The following is a 23,219-nucleotide window of genomic DNA, read 5'->3' as shown; positions in this document are numbered from 1 at the left end:
GGCTCACCTACGAAGGAGGAAAGGGTTGAATTCCTTCCTGGCTAACCTGTCTGGTAACATTTTAATACCCTATATGCTTTACCCTAGAACTAAGGGTCTTCTGAAACTTCCTGAGCGAATAGGTCGCTATGTCTTGAGTCTCCCAAATCTATTCGAAAATTCCTTGGCTCCATGTGGGTTTTTTTCCTCCACCACTTCTATCCCACACTGCCCCCCAACCCCCAATACAGTGGAGACACGTGGGTAGCTGGAGAGATTATTTTAATATGAATGATTCCAAAGGGAGGAAGGAGGTTGGGGGTCTAGCTCTCCAGTTCAGAGTGTGTGAAGATCATGGCTTCGCCGGCTTAACTTCTCTGGGTCATCAGAAGCCATGAGAGAGAAGTCTCGGAAAATGTCCAGATATGTCTCATCTCCTAAGGTGAGGAAGATGGAAGGAAGAGAGAGAAGCTGAGACTGAGGTACTTTGGAGTGTCTGAGGACTAGAGTTGGAGATATCCAGGGGGTCCAAAAGAGAGGGACACAGTTCTGAGGGTTAGACAGCTCACCTGCCTGTCCTTGGGCCACTTCAGCTTCTCTCATCTTTGCCAAACGTAACCTAAGGCATAAGGGAAGGAATTGGCTCACAGTCCCTCCTTACTTCCCATCCTAATTCTTCAGGTCAGGCCCCATGCCCCATACTATCCTTGCCTTCCACCTTTCCCTGAGCTGGGCTCTGTCTAATCCTATTCTCTGGTCTTCCTCCATCCATCACCAGTCCCACATACCTATATTCCTGTAAGTTTCAACTGTTTGTACATTCTCCCTCCACCCAAAGTCAACAGATTCAAAACTGATTCCTGACAACTATTCCATTTTGTAACACCTGTATATCATTTCAACATCCCCCTCCCCACCCCTTCCCATTCCCACACCCTAATAAATTGTCACATCCTACTGCCACCCCACAGTTCTTGACCTATTTATCTTTGGCCCGGGCTACCATAATAATCCCCTACCCCCTTCCCTCAGGTCTCTTTATTTTCCACATTATATTCAGAATAAGCTTCCTAAAGTCCAGGTAGGAACAGGTCACTTCTCTACCCAAAACCTTTCAATAGCTTCCCACTGTTTCATGAATAAATTCTCAGCTGCATAGCCTCTGGCAATCAGACCCTAACCTACCTTTCCAGTTTTATACTCTATTGCACATGTGTTCTCCACACATACCTTACCTGGCTCTGTGTCAAGGCCCTCAATTTGCCGGATGTTTTCTTCTCCTGTATCTCTATTTAAATCAATCCTAGGCACCCTCCAAGGCTCACTTTAAATGTGCCATCTTCTCCATAAGTCTTCCCGGATCCCAACCTCCCTTCTCTCCCCCCAAACTAGGAGTGATTTCTCCCTTTTCTGAAACCTGGAGCATTTTATTTTCCCTTCGGTTTTGTACTAGTGGAAAACTGTACTTTGGAGTCAGAGGACCTAGGTTCTAGTCCTGGTTGAGCAACTGTCATTTCAGTTTTCTGAGTTTCTTAACTGTAAAAGTTGGGATAATGGCACCTATTCTCAGTAACTCATACTAGATGGGTGGTGTGAGGGTTAAGTAAAGCAACTATAAAGCAGATTTGTAAATTATAAAGTGTGATACCTATATGCCCAGCACAGTGTTGCTGCCTTCATCATATAGAAAAAGATGTGTGGAGAAAGTTAAAAGCTCTATGAGTAAAGAAATAATGCTCTTCTCATTGTGGTAGAATTGGAGTCAAAGAACCTGGGTTCAAAAGTCTGGCTGTGTTGCAGGATCACTACTTGTGTACCACTAAAACTGTTCTGGGCCCATTTCCTCATCTATAAAATGGCGGGGGGTGGATATGATGATCCTTAAGGATCTCATTTTCTCTTTGCTCCTCTTTTCTTTTTTACCCTTCTCGCCCCTCTAAACTTCTTCCTAAAGGGCTTTACATAGTGTGAACTTTACATAGTTTTTGTCACAAAGTATATCTTTTCTTCTTAATAGCTCCACTCTTTCCTATATTCCTCCTCAAAACTCTGACCTCATGGGTTCCTGGGTCCCTTAAATCCAGGTTTTAAGCATTGGTTCTACCCCTTTCAGTCTCCAGTTCCGTGGCACCATTCCTATATCTTCCCTCAGACCCTAGTCTCCCATGCCCTTTCCCAGAGGGTCATTCATCCTTATCTTCATGGGACTCACAGAGTGACAATATCTGCATTGGTTGTCTCCATGGCAATGGTCAGAGGGTCTTTCCCTTCAGAATCCTGAGCTCCAAGATCTGCCCCTCGTTTTAGGAACAGACAGGCCAAGCTGAAGGAAAGCAAACAAATTCAGGTCATCCACTGCCCTACTCTTAACCTCCCTCCCAGCCCCTCCATTTCTTAACTGTTCACCCCTTCCCTCTGTTCTTTCCTCCCGGGGGTCCCTAGTAACCAGGTCTCCTAGCTTATACCCAGTGTGGCCGAGGATGGTGGCATGGTGGAGGGGGGTCCTTCCCATGCTGTCAGCCTGGTTCACATTTGCTCCATTTTGGAGGAGAAATTCACAGGCAAGCAGGGAGTTCTGAAAAAAGAGAAGTAGAAGGGGCAAAAGGGATAACATCAGGTAGAATCGAGGGTGGGGTCTGGAAAAGGGGGCAGAGTTGGAGATAGCAGGGGAGGAGTTGGGGAGAGGAAAAGTTGGACCACTAGCTGTATCTAGAATTTGTTATATCATCTCTTGCCCCCAGCATTTCTGCAAGTCCACCCTCCATGCCTGAAAAGCTCCCCCTAGTAAACTCTAATTCTCTCAAATCCTTTTTCTTCCTTTAAGGCTCAGCTCAGTTGGCAACTCCTTCATGAACTGTTCCTGCTCCTTCTGGTATTTAGTGGCTTTTCTCACTTCAAATTTATATTTACCCATGTATATGTGATCTTGAATGTAAGCTACTGAGGGATACTGGGTGGGGAGGGCAGGGAATGTCTACTTTGTCTGGATTACTAATGACTACATAGTGCCAGTACATAGTAAGCATTTATATATTATGCTTTGAATTGAAGAGAAGTGGTGGCAATAGAGAAGGTACTGGGGAGAAAAGAGAGGAATGCTGCTGGAGGAAGTAATTAAGCTACAAATGAAAACACTGGAGGATGACCAGTTTTATCTGTGAACAGAAGCAACAGAGCTAGAGGACAGAGCTTGGGGAGTCCATAAGAATTGTCATCTAGAAAATTTTTTTTAAAAGTCTGATGCTCCTTCCTATTCTAGGTAATTTTCACTGGAGAGATTGCCCTTAAGTACTAGAGATGGAGAACAGTTTGTTGTTGAATCATGTCAATTGTGTCTGACCCTCCATGTTTGCCATTTTCCTTCTCCAGCCCATTTCACAGATGAGGAACTGAGGCAAACAGGGTAAAGTGACTTGCCCAGAGTCACCCAGCTAGTAAGTGTTCGAGGCTAGATTTGAACTCAGATCCTCCCAATTCTAGGGCTGGCACTCTATCCACTATGCCACCTAGCTGCCCTAGTATAGAATAAAGAATGTTAATCCGGAAGTCAGGGGACCTGGATTCAAACCTTCCTGATTCTCTCATGCTTATTACCTGTGTGACCTTATGCAAATCATTTCATCTCCCAGGGCCTCAATTTATCTATAAAATGAGGAATATTTAAATGGACTTTGATCAAGGATCCTGTGCAAATAGATGAGAATCCATAGGACACCAACAGAGGTGGACCTTCAGAGAGAATCTTTCAAGCAGCTAGTGTGACGCCATAATGTACAGAGTGCTGGGCCTAAAGTCACAAAGACTCATTTTCCTGGGTTTAAAAATTACTTCAGACACTAGTGTCATTTGACAAGTCATTTAACCCTGTTTGCCTCAGTTTATCTATAAAATGAGCTGGAGAAGGAATTAGCAAATCACTTCAATATCTTTGCCAAGAAAATCTCAAATAGGGTCATAAAGAGTGGAACACAACTGAAAAAACTGAATACTCAATGAAAATGAAAAATTTTATTTTCTAATCTTGCATGAAATATGCTAAAACATAAAGGAAATTGATTTGTACAACAAATCTACCTAGCTTACAAAACTGAGTTCATAATAAGAGATGGTTCTTCTAGGAGGTCAGAAAATGTAATTCTTTCCTACTGAGGAATCCAGAACAAGGAAGGGCCTTTAAAATGCAAATTGAATGAGCAGGTGAAACTTAATATAAGGAAAGCTAGGCTTGAGTGCAACTTGTGAATAAAGGATGTCTCAAATGTTTCTTCCCTTTTCTCTCTTTTGTGTCTCCTTGGCAAGCTGTGAGAATCAAGGGTTATACAAAATAAGTGAAATATTACTTCTTGTAATTGGACACAACACATTAATCTGAAACAAAGGGGTGAGAGACAGACTGACTGACTGACCAAAAACCATCTTATCAGAGGAAGGAGGAAAAAAAAGATTATATGCTCTTGAGTTCTGTCTTTGGATTGTGTTCTTGCAAGTACAAGGATTAAGACTGGATTGTTACATGATGTTAAGATAAGTTTTATTATTTATGTTGGATGTAAGTGGGAAGCAGAAGTAAACTGTATTTGGGTGTGCCAGAAATGAAACTGTGTTCTTTAAAAAAAGGTAGTATAGTGCCTTGTTACTGACAAAAGGGGGAAAAATAATTGAATGGAAGGAAAATAAAACATTTATAACCTTAAATCACTTGAATTTATCAATAAAGAGAAACATAAATGATTAGAAAAAAATCCCACAATTTGCTACTTCCAAGAAATAAATTTAAAGCAGAAAGACTCATGTATATTCAAAGTGAAAGGCTGAAACAAAATATATTATGCTTAAGTTAAATTGAAGTATAGGAGGAATTGTGATCATAATTTCAGATATGGCAATCACAGACAACTCTAAGGAAAATAAGTAGGAAAAAGATGAATAAAATGTTGGAAAAAATAAAACTTAGTAGAACTGTGGAGACTTCTGAATGGGAATCTTAGAGAATATACACATATCTCATGCAACATATAAAAAACTGATTGTAGGCTAGAACACAAAGATTTCAAATAAAGGAAGGCAGAAATCTTAAATATCCTTTATAGATCATGACATGATAAAATGTGGTCAATAAAGGAAATATGGACAAAATATACAGAGACCTAAATAAAGATTTTTAAAATCGGACTGCCTAAATTGTGGGTTAAAGACAGAATCATAGAAACAACAAAATTTTGATATTAAATTCTAAGATTTATGGGATATAGCTAAAGAAATTCTTAAAAGCAAAATTGTGTCCTTTAACATTTATATTAACCAAAGAAATAAAGAGTGGGCTGATAAACTAGAGAACTAAAGCATGTATAATCCTGCCCCTTCCCTGACCACCATGATTACAGATGAGAGAGGAGAGAAGAAAACAAATGTGAACTGGACTAAAGAGAGGGGTGAGCTATTACTACAAGTGAGTTGTTACTACACCCTGAGTCTCACCATCTTGAAGTTAGTCGCAAGTCCTTGGGAACCAAAGGAGTTCCCTGTGAACCCCTCAACAAAGAGCCTATAAGGCATATAACACATTCATGGGGAGATATCCCTCAGATACCATAAAACAAAGGGTCTTGGCCTATAATCTTATCAAATGTATTAAGGAACTCATCACATCAACCATAATCACAAAAAACTGAAAGAAGTCTCAGTGGAAATACAGTCCAACCCATACATAAATAGAATTTCCCACTATAAGATATGGGTCAGCTAGCCTCTTTTGAAGACTTGCAAGGATGGGGAACCCACAACTTCTCAAGATAACCTATTCTACTTCTGGACAGCTAATTGTTAGCCTAAATTGACCTCATAATTTACACACATTTTCTCCTGGTTCTGCTCTCTAGGGCCAAAAAGAACAAGTCTAATCCCTCTTTATAACTGCCTTTTCTTTTATAAGTATGTAACTATATAAATATATATATACACATAATTTTTATAACATAACTACCTTCTGTAACTGTATCTTTTCTTCCCCAGTTCTTTTGACTGATTGTCATGTGACATGGACTTAAGGACCTTCACCATCCTGGCTGCTCTCCTCTGGATACTTCCCAGTTTATTAATATCCTTCTTAAATCATGGTGCCCAGAGCTGAATATAATACCACTGATGAGGACACTTGTACAGAATTGTGATAGTAATGGAATATAAAGATTCTCCTGTATTGGCTTGGTTTTCAAATTGATTGTGTTAAAACCCAGAGCTTGTTAATTCCACCTGTGGGATGGACTTGCTGATGTAAAAAGAAAGTCCTGAACTGGGAGGAGCTGGTGACGTAGATTTGGAGAGACAAGAGAGAGACAGAGGAACTTTTTTTTTGGGGGGGGGGAATAAACTAGAAAATTTATTAAGATACTAAAAGACTGAGTCCCAAAACCAGAAAGTGAAAGCCATCAGAGTAGTTATGACATTGGCACAGGTAGATAAAGTAGACATTTTTTTTATTCCTGAAAGTTATGTTCCCCTCTCTAAATGTAGCCCAAGATCCAGTTAGTTTATTTATTTTTTGTCTCATTCATATTGAGCTCATAGTCCATCTAGTAAAAACCAAGAGATTTTTTTTGAGAACTTCTAGTTATAGGGGGAATTGTGGGAAGATGGTGGAATAAGGAAGGAAACTACCTGGCTCTCCCCAATTCCCCCACAAATAACTTAAAATAATGCCTCAAAGTAAATTTTAGTGCAGCAGAAATAATTAAAAGTCGGAATAGAGCAGTTGTCTAGCCTAAGACAACTTGGGAAGACAGAAGGAAAGCTCTGACCTCTCAGGGTGGTAATCTGGCCTGACTGAAGTGCAGAGACTATGAGGCAGCTACTGTGACATCAACACAGCAGCTACATAGCTGTGTAGGTACAGCCTTAGCTTCAGATGCCCCACAGATGAAGGAGGGGTATAGAATTTGATTTGGGGAAGATTTTAGGAGGCTTCCACTGAAACTGGATGCCGGGGCCCAGGCATGCTGATCAGACATTACCCAGGCTGCAGCTGCAGGTAAGGAGGAGTGAGTACATGCTGGGAAGTGAGATTGCAGAGAGGTGGGGACCCTGCTGCCTATGGGCACTGGCAGGAGAGCAGAGTCCCTGGTTTTAATTCCAGGGCAGAAAGGAAAGCTGACAGCTACCTGAGGGACCACAGGGACTAAGAACATTTGTGGTGGCAGCAGTGCTAGCTAGAGGCTCTGGTTGAGATTCAGGGTAGAAAGGAGTACCTGAGGTTACTTATAGACCAAGGTGTGAGCTGGAGGAGCAGTGATAACACCTGGTACCACTGAAGAACATGAGAAAAACCAAGAGGTCAAAGGTCCCCAGAGAGAGATCAGAAACCAAGAGCTTGAAAACTGGAAACCTGAAACATTATCCCACACACCCTGGGAGCAAAGTCTGATACTATTTTTTTAAATGAGTGAAAAAAAGAAAACTGGACCATAGATAGTTACTATGGTGATAATAAAGGTCAGGATTCAAACTCAGAAGAAGACAAAACAACTTCTTATAAAGCTTCAAAGAAAAATGTAAAATGGTCACAAGCCCAAAAAGAGTTCTTGGAACAGCTTAAAAAGGACTTTAAAAATCAAATAAGAAAGGTTGAATAAAAATTGGGAAAAGAAGAGTATAAGAAAATTATGGAAAGAAAGTCAACCAATTAGAAAAAGAGATCCAAAAATTTACCAAAGGAAATAACTCCTTAAAACTTAGACTTGGGCAAGGGGGAGGCAAATGACTTCTTTAGACATCAAGAAATAATAAAGTCAAAAGAATGAAAAAATAGAAGAGAATGTGAAAAATCTCATTAGAAAAAACTAACCTGGAAAACATATCAAGAAAAAATAATACAAGAATTGCTGGACTACCTAAAAGTTATGATCAAAAAAAGAGCTTAGTTATTGTACTTCAATAAATCATTGAGGAAAATTGTCCTGAAGTTCTAGAACTAGAGGGTAAAATAGGAATTTTTAAAAATCCACCAATCATCCCCTGAAAGAGATCCCAAAACAAAAACTCACAAGAATATTATGGTTAAGTTTCAAAGCTCCCAGGTTAAGAAGAAAATATTATAAGCAACTAGGAAGCAACAATTTAGATATTGTAGGGCTACAGTCAGGATAACACAAGATTTAGCATTTTCTACATTAAAAGATTTAAGGGCATGGAATATAATATTCTGAAAAGCAAAGGAACTGGCTTTGCAACCAAGAATAACCTATCCAACCAAGTTGAGAGTAATCCTGCAAGGAAAAAAAATAGATATTTAATTAATTAAAAGACTTAAAGGACTTTTGCGTATTCTTTAGGAAAAGACCAGAATTGAAGAGAAAATTTGACTTATAAGAATCAGAAAAAACAGATGAAGGCAAACATAAAAGACTAATTATATGGTATTTAAGAAGGTAAAATGGTTTACTTATTATATAGGGAAAATGATACATGTAATTCTTAAGAATGTTATCATTACTAGAGTAGATTAAAGGCTTAGGGTTGAGTTGATTATGATGGGATGATCCTAGAAAATAAAATTGGATAGGGAGAGGTAAAATGGAGCAAATTATCTCATGCCAAAGAGGCATGAATGGAAGAACTGTTATAATAGGAGGATAGGGTGGAGGGCAGGTAGCAGGGGAAACTTATTCTCATTTGATCTCAGTTAAAGAAGGAATAACATGCACATTTAGTAGGGCATAAAAATTTTCTTAACTTACAGAGGAAATAGGAGGAACTTTTAGATGGGTGTCTGGATTAGGAAGGCAGTGGTCAGAAGTAAATTAGATTTCTGAGGAGGGATAGGGTAAAAGTGAGAGAAGGATAAACAGTGAGGAAAATAGAGTGGAGAGAAATACACAACTAGCAATTATAATTTTGAATGTGAATGGGATGAACTCACCAATAAAATGGAAATGGATAGCAGAATATATAAAAAATCAGAAAGTAACAATATGTTGTTTACAAGAAACACATTTAAAAATGAGAGACACAGAAAAAATAAAGACCTGGAGTAGAATTTATTATGCTTCAGCAGTAATCAGATGAAAAAAAGAGATAATTAGGGAAACTACATTATGTTAAAAGGTACCATAGATAATGAAGTACTATCAATACTAAACATACATACTCCAAATGCTATAGCATTCAAAATTTTTTATTTTTTTTTTATTTTTTGCTTTTTGGAGGGCAATTGGGGTTAAGTGACTTGCCCAAGGTCACATGGCTAGTTTTTGTGTGTGTGTGTGTATAGCATTCAAATTTTTAAAGGAAAAGGTAAATGAATTACAGGTGAAAATAGGTAGCAAAACTATAAGAGTGAAAAATTTCAACCTTCTCCTCTCAGAACTAGATAATCTAACCAAAAAATAAATAAGAAAGAAGTCAAGGAGATGAGTAGAATCTTAGATAAGCTAGATATGATAAAAACTAGAGAGAATTAAATGGAGACAAAAAGGAATATACCTTTATCCTTAGCAGGATACGGTACCTTTACAAAAACTGATCATATATTAGGGCTTTAAAAACTTCATACACAGAAAACCAGGAATATTTAATGCATCCTTTTTTCAGATCATAATATGATAAAAATTACATTTAATAAAGGACCATGGAAACACAGATTAAAAAAATTAAAGACTAAATAATCTTAAAGAATGAATGAATATGGGGCAGCCAGGTAGCACAGCGAGTAGGAGCACCGGCTCCAGTGTCGGACTGACATAGAGATCGAATCCCAGGCTCAGACACTTAGCACCCACCCAGAAATACCTGGCCATGTAACCTTGAGCAAGTTACTTAACCCCAATTGCTTAGGGGCGGCCAGGTGGCTCAGTGAGTAAGAGCACTGGCTCCAGTGTTGGGATGACCTGGATAAAATCCAGGCTCAGATACTCAGCACCACACCCAGAAATAACTGGCCGTGTAACCTTGAGCAAGTTACTTAACCCCGATTGCTTAAAAAAAAAAAAAGAATGAATGAATAGGTTAAAGAACAAGTCATAGGAACAATAGATAATTTTATTTTAAAAGGATAATGAGACAACATATCAAAATTTATGGGATACAACAAGAGTAGGTAACCAGAGGAAAATTTTTATCTCTTTAAATGCTTACATAATAAAATAAAGAAAGAACAGATCAACTTGGTATGCAATTAAAAAAAAAAACTAGAAAATGAACAAATTGGGGCGGCCAGGTGGCGCAGCGAGTAAGAGCACTGGCCCCAGTGTCGGGATGACCTGGGGATTGAATCTGGACTCAGATACTTAGTACCCCAACCAGAAATAACTGGCCTTGTAACCTTAAGCAATTGGGGTTAAGTAACTTGCTGAAGGTTACAGGGCCAGGTGTTTCTGGGTGGGTGCTAAGTGTCTGAGCCCGAATTCGATCCCAGGTCATCCCAACTCTGGGGCCGGTGCTCTTACTCACTGTGCTACCTGGACGCCCTAACCCCAATTGCTTAAAAAAAAAAAAAAGAAAATTAACAAATTAAAAATCCCCAGGTTGGAAATTCTAAAGATTAAAGGTGAGATTAATAAAATTTAATGTAAGAAAACCATTGAACTAAAAAAAATAAAACTAGGAGTTGGTTTTATGAAAAAAATTATAAAAGAGATAAACTATTAGTGAATAGAATTTTTTTAAAAGACAGAAGAAAACCAAATTACTAGAATTAAAAGTGAAAAGGGTAAATATACCACTCATGAAGAAATTAAAGCAATTATTAAGAGTTATTTTGTTCCATTATATGCCAATACATTAAGTGAAATGGAAGAATACTTACAAAAATATAAACTGTCCCAATTAACAGGAGAGGAAATAGAGTGTCTTAATAAACCTATTTTTAAAATTTTTTTTGGAGGGCGGAAGGCAAGGCAGTTGGGATTAAGTGACTTGCCCAAGGTCACACAGCTAGTAAATGTGTCAAGTATGAGGTCACATTTGAACTCAGGTCCTCCTGACTCCAGGGCCAGTGCTCTCTATTCACTGCACCATCTAGCTACCCCTAAATAAACCTATTTTAGGGGCGGCCAGGTAGCACAGAGAGTAAGAGTACTGGCCCTAGTGTTGGGATGACCTGGGGATCGAATCTGGGCCCAGACACTTAGCACCCACCCAGAAACACCTGGCCATGTAACCTTGAGCAAGTTACTTAACCCCAATTGCTTTAAAAATAAATAAATAAATAAATAAATAAATAAATAAACCTATTTTAGAAGAAGAAATTGAACAGGCCATAAATGAAATTCCTGAGAAAAAAGCATCAGGACCAGATAGATTTACAAGTTACTATTTAATGATAAACTAATTCCAATTAAGAACCAACTAATTTTTTTTGGTTTTTTTTTTTTGCTTTTTGGAGGACAACTGGGGTTAAGTGACTTGCCCAAGGTCACACGGCTAGTTTTTGTGTTAAGTATCTGAGGCCATTTGAACTCAGGTCCTCCTGCCTCCAGGGCCAGTGCTCTATTCACTGTGCCACCTAGCTGCCCTGATCCAACTAATTCTATCACTTAAAGATCAACTAATTCTAATATCAAATAAATTATTTGGGATAACAGACAAAGAAGGAATTCTACCAAACTCTTTTGGTGAAACAAAAATGGTGCTGATAACCTAAACCAAAAAGAGCAAAAATATAGAAAATTATATACCAAAAATCCTGAATTATATACCAAAAATACTAGCTGGGAGACTATAACAATATATCACAAAGATTATATATTACAACCAAGTGAGATTTATACCAGAAATGCAGGACTGGTTCAATATAAGGAAATCTTAACATAATTGATTATATTAGTAACAAAAATCACATGATTCTATCAATAGATGCACAAAAAGCTTCTGACAAAATATAACAAAGTTAAAACACTTGGAAGCATAGTTATAGATGGATTTCCCCTTAAAATTATAAGAAGTATCTGTCTAAAATCATCAGCAAGCATTCTCTATAATGGGATAAGCTAGAAACCATACCAATAAGATCAGGAGCAAAACAAAAATGCCATCATTACCAATATTATTCCATAATGCTTGCAAGAGCAATAAGAAAAAGGAATCAGAATGGGCAAATGAGGTAATACAACTATCTCTTTTTGCAGATGATATGATGGCATACTTGGAAAATCTTAGAGATTCAACTAAAAAACTAGTTGAAATAATTAATAATTTTAGTCAAGTAGCAGGATACAAAATAAACCCACATAAATCATCAGCATTTCTATACATCACCAACAAAGCCCTGTAAGAACAGATAGTAAGAGATAGTTCATTTAAAATAACTATAGATGATAAAAAATACCTGGAAGTATACCTGCCAAGACAAACTCAGAATCCATGTGAACCTAATTATAAGACATTTTTATGCAAATAAAGTCAATTTTAAGTAACTGGAGAAATATTGATTTTCATGGGTGGGCCGAGTCAATATAATAAAAATGACAATTCTTCCTAAATTAGCCTACTAATTATTCAGTGCCATACCAAGTAGATTACCAAAAAAATTATTTTTTTGAGCTAGAAAAATAACCAAACTCATTTAGAAGAACAAAAGGTCAAGAATAGCAAATAAATTATTTTTAAAATGTAAAGGAAGGAGGTCTAGCAGTGCCAGATCTTAAATTGTATTATAAGGTGGTAATTATCAAAGCTACTTGATACTAGCTACAGTTTAGAATAGTGGGTCAGTGGAATAGAGTAGCTATATATTACACAGTAGTAACTTATTACGATAATGTGTTTATAAATATTCATAAGTAAATCAGAAGAACATGGAACATATTACCTATAAGATTTAAAGATAGAAGAGAAATTTGTGAATAAACAAGAGATAGAGAGCATTGTGAGGCATAAATGGATAATTTTGAATACATTAAATTAAAAGAGTTTTAAAAAACCAATGTAGCCAAGATTAAAAGGAAAGCAGAACATTGGGATGGGGGGATTTTATAGACAGTTTCTCAGATAAAGGCCTCATATCTCAAATATATTGAGAACTTTGTCAAATTTATAAGAATATGAATCATTCACCAATTGATAAATGGTCAAAGGATATGAACAGACAATTTTTGGATGAAGAAATCAAAGCTATGTCATATAAAAAAATCCTCTAAATCATTATTGATTAGAGAAATGTAAATTAAAACAACTTTGAGATACCCTCTCATACTTTCCAGATTGGCTAAAATGATGGGAAAAATGACAAATTTTGGAGGGTATATAGAAAAATTGGGATACTAATACACTTTCAGAACTCCAACCATTTTGGAGAGCAATCTGAATTATGCCCAAAGAGTTATAAAACGGCATATACTCTTTGACCTAGCAATACCAATATCAGGTTTGCTTCCCAAGGTGGTCAGCAAAAAAAGAAAAAGAACCTATATGTTCTAAAATATTTATAATAGCTCTTTGTAGTGGCAAGGAACTGGAAATTGAGGAAATGACTAATTAATTGAATGATTAATTAATTGGGGAATGGCTAAATGAGTTGTGGTGTATGATTGTGATGGAATGCTGTGTTATAAGAAATGATGAGCAGGTTGATTTTAGGGAAACATGGAAAGTCTTACATGAAATAATAAAGAATAAAATGAGCAGAACCAAGAGAACGTTGTATATAGTAACAGCAATATTTTTTAAAGTATAAATGTGAATGATCAAGCTATTCTGAGTTATGTGAATATTCAAATCAACTACAAAAGACCTATGAAAGAAGATGCTATCCATCATCTTCAGAGAAAGAACTGATATAAGAACTATGTTTTGTATAGTTTCACATATATATAATATGTCAAATGTTAGCCTGTCTAGTGTGGGGTTGGGAGAGGAGGGAAACAGCTTGGAACCCAAATGTAACATAAAATTAAAAAGAACTTGTAATCATACTTCTACACTCTATACTTGGGAAGTTGATTTTTTTTTACTCAAGATTCTACATTTATCTCTATTGAATTTTGCCTTATTAGATTCACTTCAGAGCTCTAACACATCAAGAACCTGACTGTCTCTTGACTGTCATCCATGATGTTGGGTCGTTTCCATCAGTGTGTCATTTAAAAGAAGAAATGCAAACTCTAACCATCTAAAAGTTCTGAACATTACCCCAAAGGGATCAAAGGAAGAGGAAAAGGAACCATATATGTGAAAAAAACATTTATAGCAGATCTTTTTTTTTTTGTGATGGCAAGGAATTGGAAACTGAGAAAGTACCCATCACTTGGGAAATGGCTGAACAAATTATGATGTAAAATGTAATAGAATATGATTATGCTGTAAGAAATGACTGAAGGGAATGGCTTCAGAGAAACTTGAGAAGACTTATCTGAAATGATTTCAATGTGAAATGAGCAGAATCAGAATAATAATTTATGTAATAGCATTGCAAAGACAAATAACTTTGAAAAATTTAGGAACTCTGACCAACCATGATGTCTCATGATGAGGACTTATGATGAAACATAAGGAGGTTGTTGACAAGAAAGTAGCAATCTCTATGAAAATATTCAGAGCAGCACTACCTGTGATAGCATAGCTTGGAAACAAACCATGAATATAATAATGGGGGAAGGGTTCAACATATCAAGGTATTTGAATACAATAGTGTGTTACTGAATCATAAGGAAAACTGAATATGACTAATCCAAATGAGATGACACAAAGTAGACAAAGCAAATCCCAAAGAACCATAGGAACCATTACTATTTAGGTAAAATATTTAAAACTATTTAAATAAAATTAACTACTTAATTTGCAACTATTTAAATGAAATATTCAAAAATACTAGGTAATATTGGCACTAATTTACAAATCACTCATTTGTTGTAACAAAGAGTTAAAACTATTAAATGCATATTTTGGGCAGGAGCAATCACCCTTTGATACTGTTTTTTTTTTAACTGTTTCTAGGATCTTACATTTCAGGATAATATATCACCCAGCAGATTGAAATAGAATTTGTCAAAAGCAAAAAACTAAACAAAAAAAGAAACAAAACAAAACCACCCAAAACAAAATGAAGCAGCTGTACTTCCTGCCTTTACTTCCTCTCCTAAACCCCCAATAACCTGAGTTCTGACCATACAATTCAAACTGCCCTCTGAAGTTACCAGTGATATCTTAATTGCTAAACCTTCTCTGTCTTCTCTCAGTTTCCAGCCTCCTTGACCTCTCTGCAGCAGTCAACACTTAATCATCCCCTCTTCCCACCCAGGGCTTCCAAGATACTGGCTTCTCTTCTTGACCACACCTTCTTGGCCTTCTTCCCTGGGGTTAACCTCCTCCTGCTTCTGCTGCTCCCCTGGGTGTTCCCTGAAGTTCTGCCTCTTTCTCTTGATGTTCTACACTGATGATCTCAAAGCTTTAATGATCACCTCTGCAGGAGACACTCCCAAAACCACACATCCAGTCATTATTTATTTTTCCCTTAAATTTCAGACTTGTATATCAACAAACTGTCTGTCTGTGGGGCAACTCACCTGGCTGTCCCAGGAACTCCTCAAACTCAGTATTTTGAAACTGAGCTTAGCATTTCTTCCCAAAATCTAATCCTTCTCCCAACTTTTCCATTACTGTTGATAGTACCAGTATTCTTCCCAGATAACTAGGTTCAAAGCCTTAGCCTATCTTGGACTGAGTCATATTTCTCAACTATAAAATAGGATAATAATAGCAATGACCTTACAGAGTTGATAGAGGATAATCAAATGAGATAAAATTTAGTGCAGTGTCTAGCACATAGCAGACATTTAATAAATGCTTGTCCCCCTTTCCTGAGGCAGCTAGATGTGTATGCACTGGATAAGAGTGCCAGACCTGGAGTCAGGAAGACGAGTTCAAATCTGGTCTTAGATACTTACTAGCTGTATGATCTGGGAAAGTCACTTAAACTTCTGTTTGCCTCAGTTTCCTAATCTGTAAAATGGGTGCCTGGAACATAGTAGGTGCTATTATACATAATACATAAATATGTATTTCCTCCATGACTTCTGCTCGCTCACGCTTTTATTATTCACAAGGTTATCCCATAACACTTCATCTGGATCTGAATGGAAGGACAGGGTGGGAGGAGGGGGGAGGAGAATCAGGATAGTGATGGAATTGGGTTGGAATGGAGGAAAGGGAGAGTTCAAGCAGAAGAGAAAGGAATCAAAGGTTTTCTCACCGAAGATGTGGCCTGGATGAGTGGGGTTGCATTTTCCCGTGCCCCGTTTACCCAGTTGACATCAGCTCCATGGGCAAGGGCATCAGCCATGGTGGGAAGAGATGGGGGTGGCCCAGCCGCCCAGAATAGCAAGGCCCCAGGATGTAAGCATCCCAATTCACCAGAGGGGAGCGCTGTTGGGGGTTTAACCATTAGTGTGGAGATATGTCCCTCAGCCCTGGCCCTCCATGCCCTGATGTACAAATAACAATGCAGCATGAAGGAACATCCAGGTTAAACTACAGGGAAGCCAGTCTGGGGATTATAGTAGGGGAGGCAGAAGCTCAGGTCCAGGTACCTGGATCTAAGTCCTGTAGGAAAGTAGGAGGGAAGGTGTTTAGAGCTCCAAAAGAACTTTCAAAACTATGGTTAGCAAAAAGCGCACAAGGTTGGATGTGGAGGCAGGGGGTTGGATTGCACAGTCCTACCTAATCGGTCCTACCCTAACTCTTTAGCCTAGTTTTAAGGATATTCTGGCCCTGATAACTTCTTCAACCTTTTCTCCTATACCCCAATATCATCCTTCTGATCTTGTGAGGCTGGTTTCATGCATTTAGAAGGTCAGTGACCATGCCCTTTACCTTTGCTTACACCATTTCTACTTGAAATATCTTCCCCATACCCCCAATCTACTCTTTGCAGCTCCAAATCCTTTTCATCTTCCCAAACCCAACCCAACATAGCCTCTTCCCAATGTCCTTATCACCCTGGCCTACGATACAGTACCACCCCCCCTCTGAGTACAGTCTCTAATCTTTACAATCTAGGACATACAATATAACTCAGTTACAGTTTTGAACTTTTCTCCCATTGTTTTGGCCTTACAATCTCATTGTCCCTATTTAGATCATCGAGGTCAGGGACTGAGCATTACTAATAGTATGCCCATAGCAACAGTTTGAAATGTCTCTCCAAGAAGATCTAAAAGTCCCTTCTGGTTGATTTGTATGCATACCTGGTTTGGCCCCCATGTTCCCTGGCCGTGGTGGAAGCTGGGGTTTGGGGGGCAATGGAGGCTGCCCTTGTGGGTGTCCACGCCCCACTTTTCGTCCCCTGACCACAGGCAGCTTGGTCAGAAATTTCTTCTCCACATACTTGGCATGAATCCATGCCTCCTTCTCCTGCCTTATTTGGGGGGGTGGGGTGAGAGGAGAAAGTATAATGGAAGAAGGATGAAAACAGGATAATTTCCCCCTGTAATCCTAGGGCTCCTAATCTTCTCAAATGTCTTCCTTTCTCAGGATCCTTCTTCCTGTCCAAACCTTCAGTAACATCAGTTCTCCCCCACCAGGGTCACTTAGTCCCAGGAAAACCCAGGGAACTAAAACTCTGGTTCTTATGCCTGCTTATTCCTTTCCTATCCTTCCTCCTCCGCCCTCCCCCCAACCCCCTTACCTAGAACAAGTTGGTCCAGGTTTCTTCACAGACATTTCCTGTATTCGAGCTTCATAGATCTGGTTAATGACAACATTCCCCAATTCACACATCAGCTTCAGGGAATGATGGAGATCATGTGAGAAAACAGACATGAAATTACAGATAAGGCTCTCCAGTACCCCACCATCCACCCACCCCAAGCTCCTGAAGGCTTCCTGCCCCTCTGCTTGTCTCCCCAATTACTACCCCAACTCTTTTCTAACTGTACTATAATCACCTTCACCAGTTCAGGCTCCCAGGAATCAAGGGTCAGAGAGCGGACTTTGGAGAAATGAACTCCTAGGCTCCTGGAGAAGAAAGACAAGAGAAGGACAAGGCTAGGAGGTTTGGGGCTTTGTGTAGAGAGTTCATGAAGAAAGGGGGAGGGGGGGGAGACACACATATACACTCCCCCCTGGCCCTCTCCCCCTCCCCCCCCCAGTCAAGAAAGTTCATGCTGAGAGGCAGAGACCAAGGTAGAGTCATGCAATTTTTCCGTGGTTTCTTGATGGGGTTAGACCAACAGCCCAGTGAACTGTATGTTTAGACACTGATAAGCTTTTATTATGAATTTTTAAACCTGAGCCTCTTGGGATTTGACAGACTATTGAGATTAAACCTCCTCCAAACCCTGGTGCTAGAGGCTCTGTGCTTTGCATTGGAAAATTACTTGGCAAAGACTATATACTACTATAGCTTTGAAAACAGGGGAAAATCATGCAGTGTATTCCTTTATGGTGTTATTGCTAAATAGACTATAAGATCCTCAAGGGCAGAGACTGTTTTCCTCCTGCGTGTTGTCTTCTCTCAGCGCCCAACATTGAGCTTTTGGCCCTTAGCAGGCCTGTGAGCAAAGTCTAGTGAACTGATCTGAGAGCAAGACAGGATGGTAGCAGCCAAAGTGGGATTTGAGAAGCTAACCCTCGTCAAATGCTGCTATTATTTAATTTCACATTTTTCTCCTCTCTATTTTTGGGGGACTGAGCTCCTTTCCAGTCACCATTTTCCTTTCTTTGTTCTTCAGACTCATAGCCAGTGAGGGGTGTGGCTCCTGTTTACCTAATGTCCCTGTTTAATAAGAACCTTCCAGCCTCCAGTCCTCAGTCTGGAGAAGAGGGAGATACACAGATATGAGGAAAACTATAGAATTGAAGACTGAGAGTCTGAGGAGGGAAAAGTGGAGCTTGGTGGAAGGAGGTAGGGAGGTGAAGCACTGAGCCCTAAAAGGAAAATGAATAGACAGGAGGGGTTATGATATGGGGAAGGCATCTCTGGGCCTCAATTTCTTCCTCTGTAAAATGAGGGGGTTGGACAAGATCAGCATTTCCTTGTGCTCTTTGGAATGCTGGTGTTCTCTGTGATGTGAATGGGAGCTCTGTGTAAATATGTCTACGCCAGTGATCTTTTCCCTTGAAAATATTAAATGTGAAATTCTTGTATCTAACACATTTTTACATGTAATCATTTTTTTGTTTAAAAAAAAATTAATTCAGTGACCTCTGTTTTGTTTCACCATTTCCTAGACTTCTCTTCAAACCTGTTATAGTCCAAACTCTTAGATACTTTCAACCAGACCAGCATTTGTGAATTCTGCCAAGAGATTTCAAGTCTCCAACTGCAGTTCTGCAGGCAAACTGATTTGGGGAATTGTGGGCTAGAAGATCTCAGAGGTTCTTTCCACCTTTGGCATTCTAAGGTTTTATGACCCTAGAGAGTGATGAAGGTCTTTGGTCTAATACACCAAGGGGGTATCATAGGAGTTCCAAAGGGCTTGTATAAAGAATTTGGGGGCCAGGTAAGCAGGATCTTCCATAGTATAGAGAAACAGAAAATGTATTAAGGGTAAAGAGGGGATACTGAAGGAATTCCCTGGGAGATATTCTGAAGAAAAATGTTGTAAGATAAGGGTTGTGACCTGTGGATTCCAGAGCACTGGATGCAGAGGGTCACGCCAAGATTGATGCTTGCCCACTCTGGTGCAGGTTCCCGGCAATCACAGCACTGGGCATTCCCCTCCACACTCTGTACCTGGGCCGCCACCCGTCCTGCCACATTGGTCCCTCGTCCTGTCCCCCTGGATGCTCCTCCACTAGCCAAGGTGGAGGCCAAGCCTGAGGCTGAGTGAGAAGGGCCCTGCAAGAAAAAGATACCTCAGATGATACCCCACAAAACTCTTGGAGTATGACTAATAAAAAGAGTAAGACAGGTCAGACTCCCTCTACTTCCCTCCCAGTCTCTCCTGGCCCTAGATGAATAACAATGACTCACATTTATATAGAGGTTTTAAGGCTTACAAAATGCTTTCAGGTGAGACAGAACAACTGGAGACTTCAACTCTAGAGTTTATAGAGACCAAGGATTGCTCTTGTGCTGACCAGAGCACAGGATAGCAAGGAAATCATCAACAAATTATAATGATCACAATCCCTGTGAACTGCATAGAACACCAAGGGCAGGGAGCAGGGAGAAACAAAGTCCCAATTAGTTTCAAGGTAGGGAGCTCTGGGAACATCCAATGGGCCCAGGTGTATGTCCTACCGATTAAGAACTAAAAAGGCTCTCTGACCAGATTTACATTTAGCCAGCAATCAGATAAGACTTGAAGAACCAGGGGAGGGAACAGAGGAACTGAGAAAATTCAAAGATTAGACTTAATCCTAGCCCAGGGGTCGGGAACCTGGGCCTCAAGGCCACTTGTGGCCTTCCAGGTTCTTTGGTTCTGCCTTTCGACTGAGTCCAAGTTTTATAGAAGTCTTACTTTTATTAAGGGGATTTGTTCTGTGAAGTCTGGATTCAGTCAAAGGGCCACACTAGAGCACCACATGTGGCCTTAAGGTCGAAGGTTTCCCACCCCCATCTAGCCTAAAAGTATCTGCTAAGGACTAGGCTGCTTCATGGGCGTGGCTCATTATATCCTCAAATTCCTGACTCAGAGAGAAACTCAGTAGTCACGTAAAATCCAGCAGATTGTAACAAAGAGCCAATATTGGGTGGCCCAAGAAGGTGACTAGCCAGAAGATCACCGGAGGCACCCAGCAGAGTAGCACATTTGGAGCAGCCTTGAAGATATAGGCAGATGTAATACAATATAGCCTTGTCTACACTGGGGAGGGATTTGGGGAGTTCTTGTCACTTGATTTGCCTTGTTTCAGTTGTGTCTGACTTTTCACGATCCCATTTAGGATTTTCTTGGCAAAGATACTGGAGTGGTTTGCCATTTCCTTCTCTAGTTCATTTTTACATATGAGGAAACTGAGGCAAATTGGGTTACGTGACTTGTCCAGGGTCACTGGGCTAGTAAATGTCTGAGACCAGATTTGGACTCGGGAAGATGAGTCTTCCTGACTCTAGGCACGCTCTATGCACTATGGCGCCACCTAGCCGTCAGATTAAATGTCTTTTGCTTTGTACTAACTCCACCCTTCTGGTTGGCCTAGTAAAAGGAAACTCGTTGCTAAAGTTTCATAGACTTTCATTCTGAGATGATGCTGCACCCACAGATTGCCTGTAACCTGGTATAGTTTTCTGGGAGGGGCGACAAGGGAGAAGGGTCCTGTGTTGAAAACCAGCTATCAGATAGCAGTTTCTACTTTATAGATGAGGCAACAGAGGGCTGGAGGAATTAACCTGCTGAATGTCACATAGCTATTAAGTGGTAGGAGCTAGGATTCAAATCGAGATACTCTTAACTCGGAATCCAGTGTTTTGGGCTTTTTTCTCTTTGTTGCCATTTCCTGGCTCACCCACCTGGTCTAGAGAGCCTCTCTCCTCCTGGGCCTGACTGAAGGCAGTAGCGATGCTGCTTTGCACAGCACTGACCCACAACTGAAGAAGCTGTTCTGAGTCAGCCTGGAGGAGGCAGGACCTGGGGAAGCAAGGAAGAAGGTTACAGGGGCAGGATGTAGAGGCACAGACAGACACGGGAATGCTTGTTGTTGTTCAGTTGTGTTCAGCTCTTTGTGACCCCATTTGGGGTTTTCTTGGCAGAGATATTTGCCATTCCCTTTTCTGGTTCATTTTGCAGATGAGGAAACTGAGGCAAACAGAGTAAAGTGACTTGCCCAGGGTCACCCAGCTAGTAAGTGTCTGAGGCTGGATCTGAACTCAGGAAGAGGAATCTTCCTGACTCCCCTCTATCCACTGGGCTACCTAGCTCCCCGTGAGGATACCACCCCAAATTTAGAGAGTTAGTTTGTGTTTACAAAGGACTCTCTATACAGTACTCCCATAAAGTAAACAGTACAAATAGTATCTCCTTTTTCTCTTAGAGGAAACTGAAAGTCATATCACTAGTGAGTATCAAGAATCAAAGACTCAGGTAAAGAGGAGGGAGATGTGGGGAAGAGGCATGTGTACAAGTAACTCAGACGAGATTAGGGACCTGTGGGGCCTAAATGGGTGATGAAGGACAGGCCCTCTTCCTAACCTCTCCTCCCCACCCCACTCCACTCCACCCTGCCATCCCTCACTTGCTGGGGGAGACAACTTCAAAGCAGAATCTTCTTTCAGAATCAGGACAGAGTTTCACTGTGCACAGTCGAAGATCATCCACAACCACAGTCATAGGATCCTAAGGGATGGAAAGGTGTCTGGTTTGCCAGCCATCTCTCATGGTCCTTGGGCCCATCTTGAAGCCAAGGACTCAGACATCTCAACAACAGAGACCTGTCAGTCTCTACCCCTTTCAGGGACCCCTGTGTGTTTTAAGTTCCCAAACACTGCTACTCACCTTATATTTCTTCTGATAAACCAGTTGGTTGTTCTGAATGGTGAACCAGCGTCTAGGATGGGGAACTTAGAGTAAGATAGAGTGGGTGGGATGGAGGAAAGTGGGAAGGGGAAGGAAGAAACTAGGGGAACTAGGTAAAAGTGGGGGAACATAAGATTGTTTTTCATCACTTGGTATACTTGAGCATAAATACTTGGGGAAAGAGAAGAGTCAGGGGAGGGAGAGAAATAACCATCTGCCTCCATAGAAAAATTAGGCATGGCATTTGTGAAATCACCCAAAGTTAAAATCAAAGAATCATAGAAGGTCAGAACTAGAGAGATCCTTGGAGATCACTAATCTAAATCGCTTATTCTACAGAGGAGGAAACTGAGGACCAAAGAGGGATAAAGATTGGCCAAAAGTCAAAGTGAGTCAGTGGGACAGCTTAGTATAGAATTCAGGAAGGAATGTGGTAGCAGTGACCTTACCTGCTCCATGTTTTGAAAGCATTACTGGCCCTTTTGAAGAGGTGGCCTTCCATCACCAGCCCCCCTGGTCCTTCCTTCAGGCCTGGTTCAGGTTCCTCTCCACTTAGCTCCTAGAGAGAGGAACAGAGTACAAAATGATGGGCCAGTGTTCCTGGTAGGCAAAGAACAAAAACTTTCCCGCCCCCATTCCACCACTCTTCACCTGCTCCTTCAGCAGCACATGTCTCTGCTCCATGTCTCTTTTTTCCCTTGCAGACTCCAGGACCAGCTTGTGCAACTGGAAGTAAAGGGTAGAGAGGAATCATGGCTGTAGTCACCAAGATCCCAATCATCCCTGGGGAGTGGGGACAAAGTGTGCATGGGGAAGGGAGAAAGGTTGGAAGGAGGACTTTACCCATTGCAGCCT

At 40.1% G+C, this 23,219-nt stretch overlaps 1 protein-coding gene across 1 annotated transcript in view; it reads right to left on the bottom strand.

Moving 5' to 3' along the window:
* Nucleotides 1-244: 244 nt before the first annotated feature.
* The window catches only part of ACAP1 (ArfGAP with coiled-coil, ankyrin repeat and PH domains 1), a 27,812-nt gene continuing 4,837 nt past the window's right edge, over nucleotides 245-23,219 (bottom strand). The window contains exons 8-21 of the mRNA XM_069104176.1: nucleotides 23,016-23,090; nucleotides 22,814-22,923; nucleotides 22,344-22,395; nucleotides 22,084-22,184; nucleotides 21,362-21,479; nucleotides 19,530-19,747; nucleotides 17,853-17,922; nucleotides 17,594-17,688; nucleotides 17,154-17,323; nucleotides 16,160-16,332; nucleotides 2,445-2,554; nucleotides 2,192-2,302; nucleotides 549-598; nucleotides 245-416 (exon numbers count right to left, since the gene is read on the bottom strand). Coding sequence (XP_068960277.1) covers nucleotides 316-416; nucleotides 549-598; nucleotides 2,192-2,302; nucleotides 2,445-2,554; nucleotides 16,160-16,332; nucleotides 17,154-17,323; nucleotides 17,594-17,688; nucleotides 17,853-17,922; nucleotides 19,530-19,747; nucleotides 21,362-21,479; nucleotides 22,084-22,184; nucleotides 22,344-22,395; nucleotides 22,814-22,923; nucleotides 23,016-23,090 — 1,554 coding nt within the window. The 3' untranslated portion in view covers nucleotides 245-315. The remainder of the gene's footprint in view (nucleotides 417-548; nucleotides 599-2,191; nucleotides 2,303-2,444; nucleotides 2,555-16,159; nucleotides 16,333-17,153; nucleotides 17,324-17,593; nucleotides 17,689-17,852; nucleotides 17,923-19,529; nucleotides 19,748-21,361; nucleotides 21,480-22,083; nucleotides 22,185-22,343; nucleotides 22,396-22,813; nucleotides 22,924-23,015; nucleotides 23,091-23,219) is intronic.

Source organism: Petaurus breviceps, unplaced genomic scaffold, assembly GCF_028583685.1.
Source record: "Petaurus breviceps papuanus isolate PSGF00001 unplaced genomic scaffold, PetGlider_PUasm1.0 673, whole genome shotgun sequence".
Lineage (NCBI taxonomy): Eukaryota > Metazoa > Chordata > Mammalia > Diprotodontia > Petauridae > Petaurus > Petaurus breviceps.
This window is presented reverse-complemented; position numbering and strand designations above follow the sequence as displayed.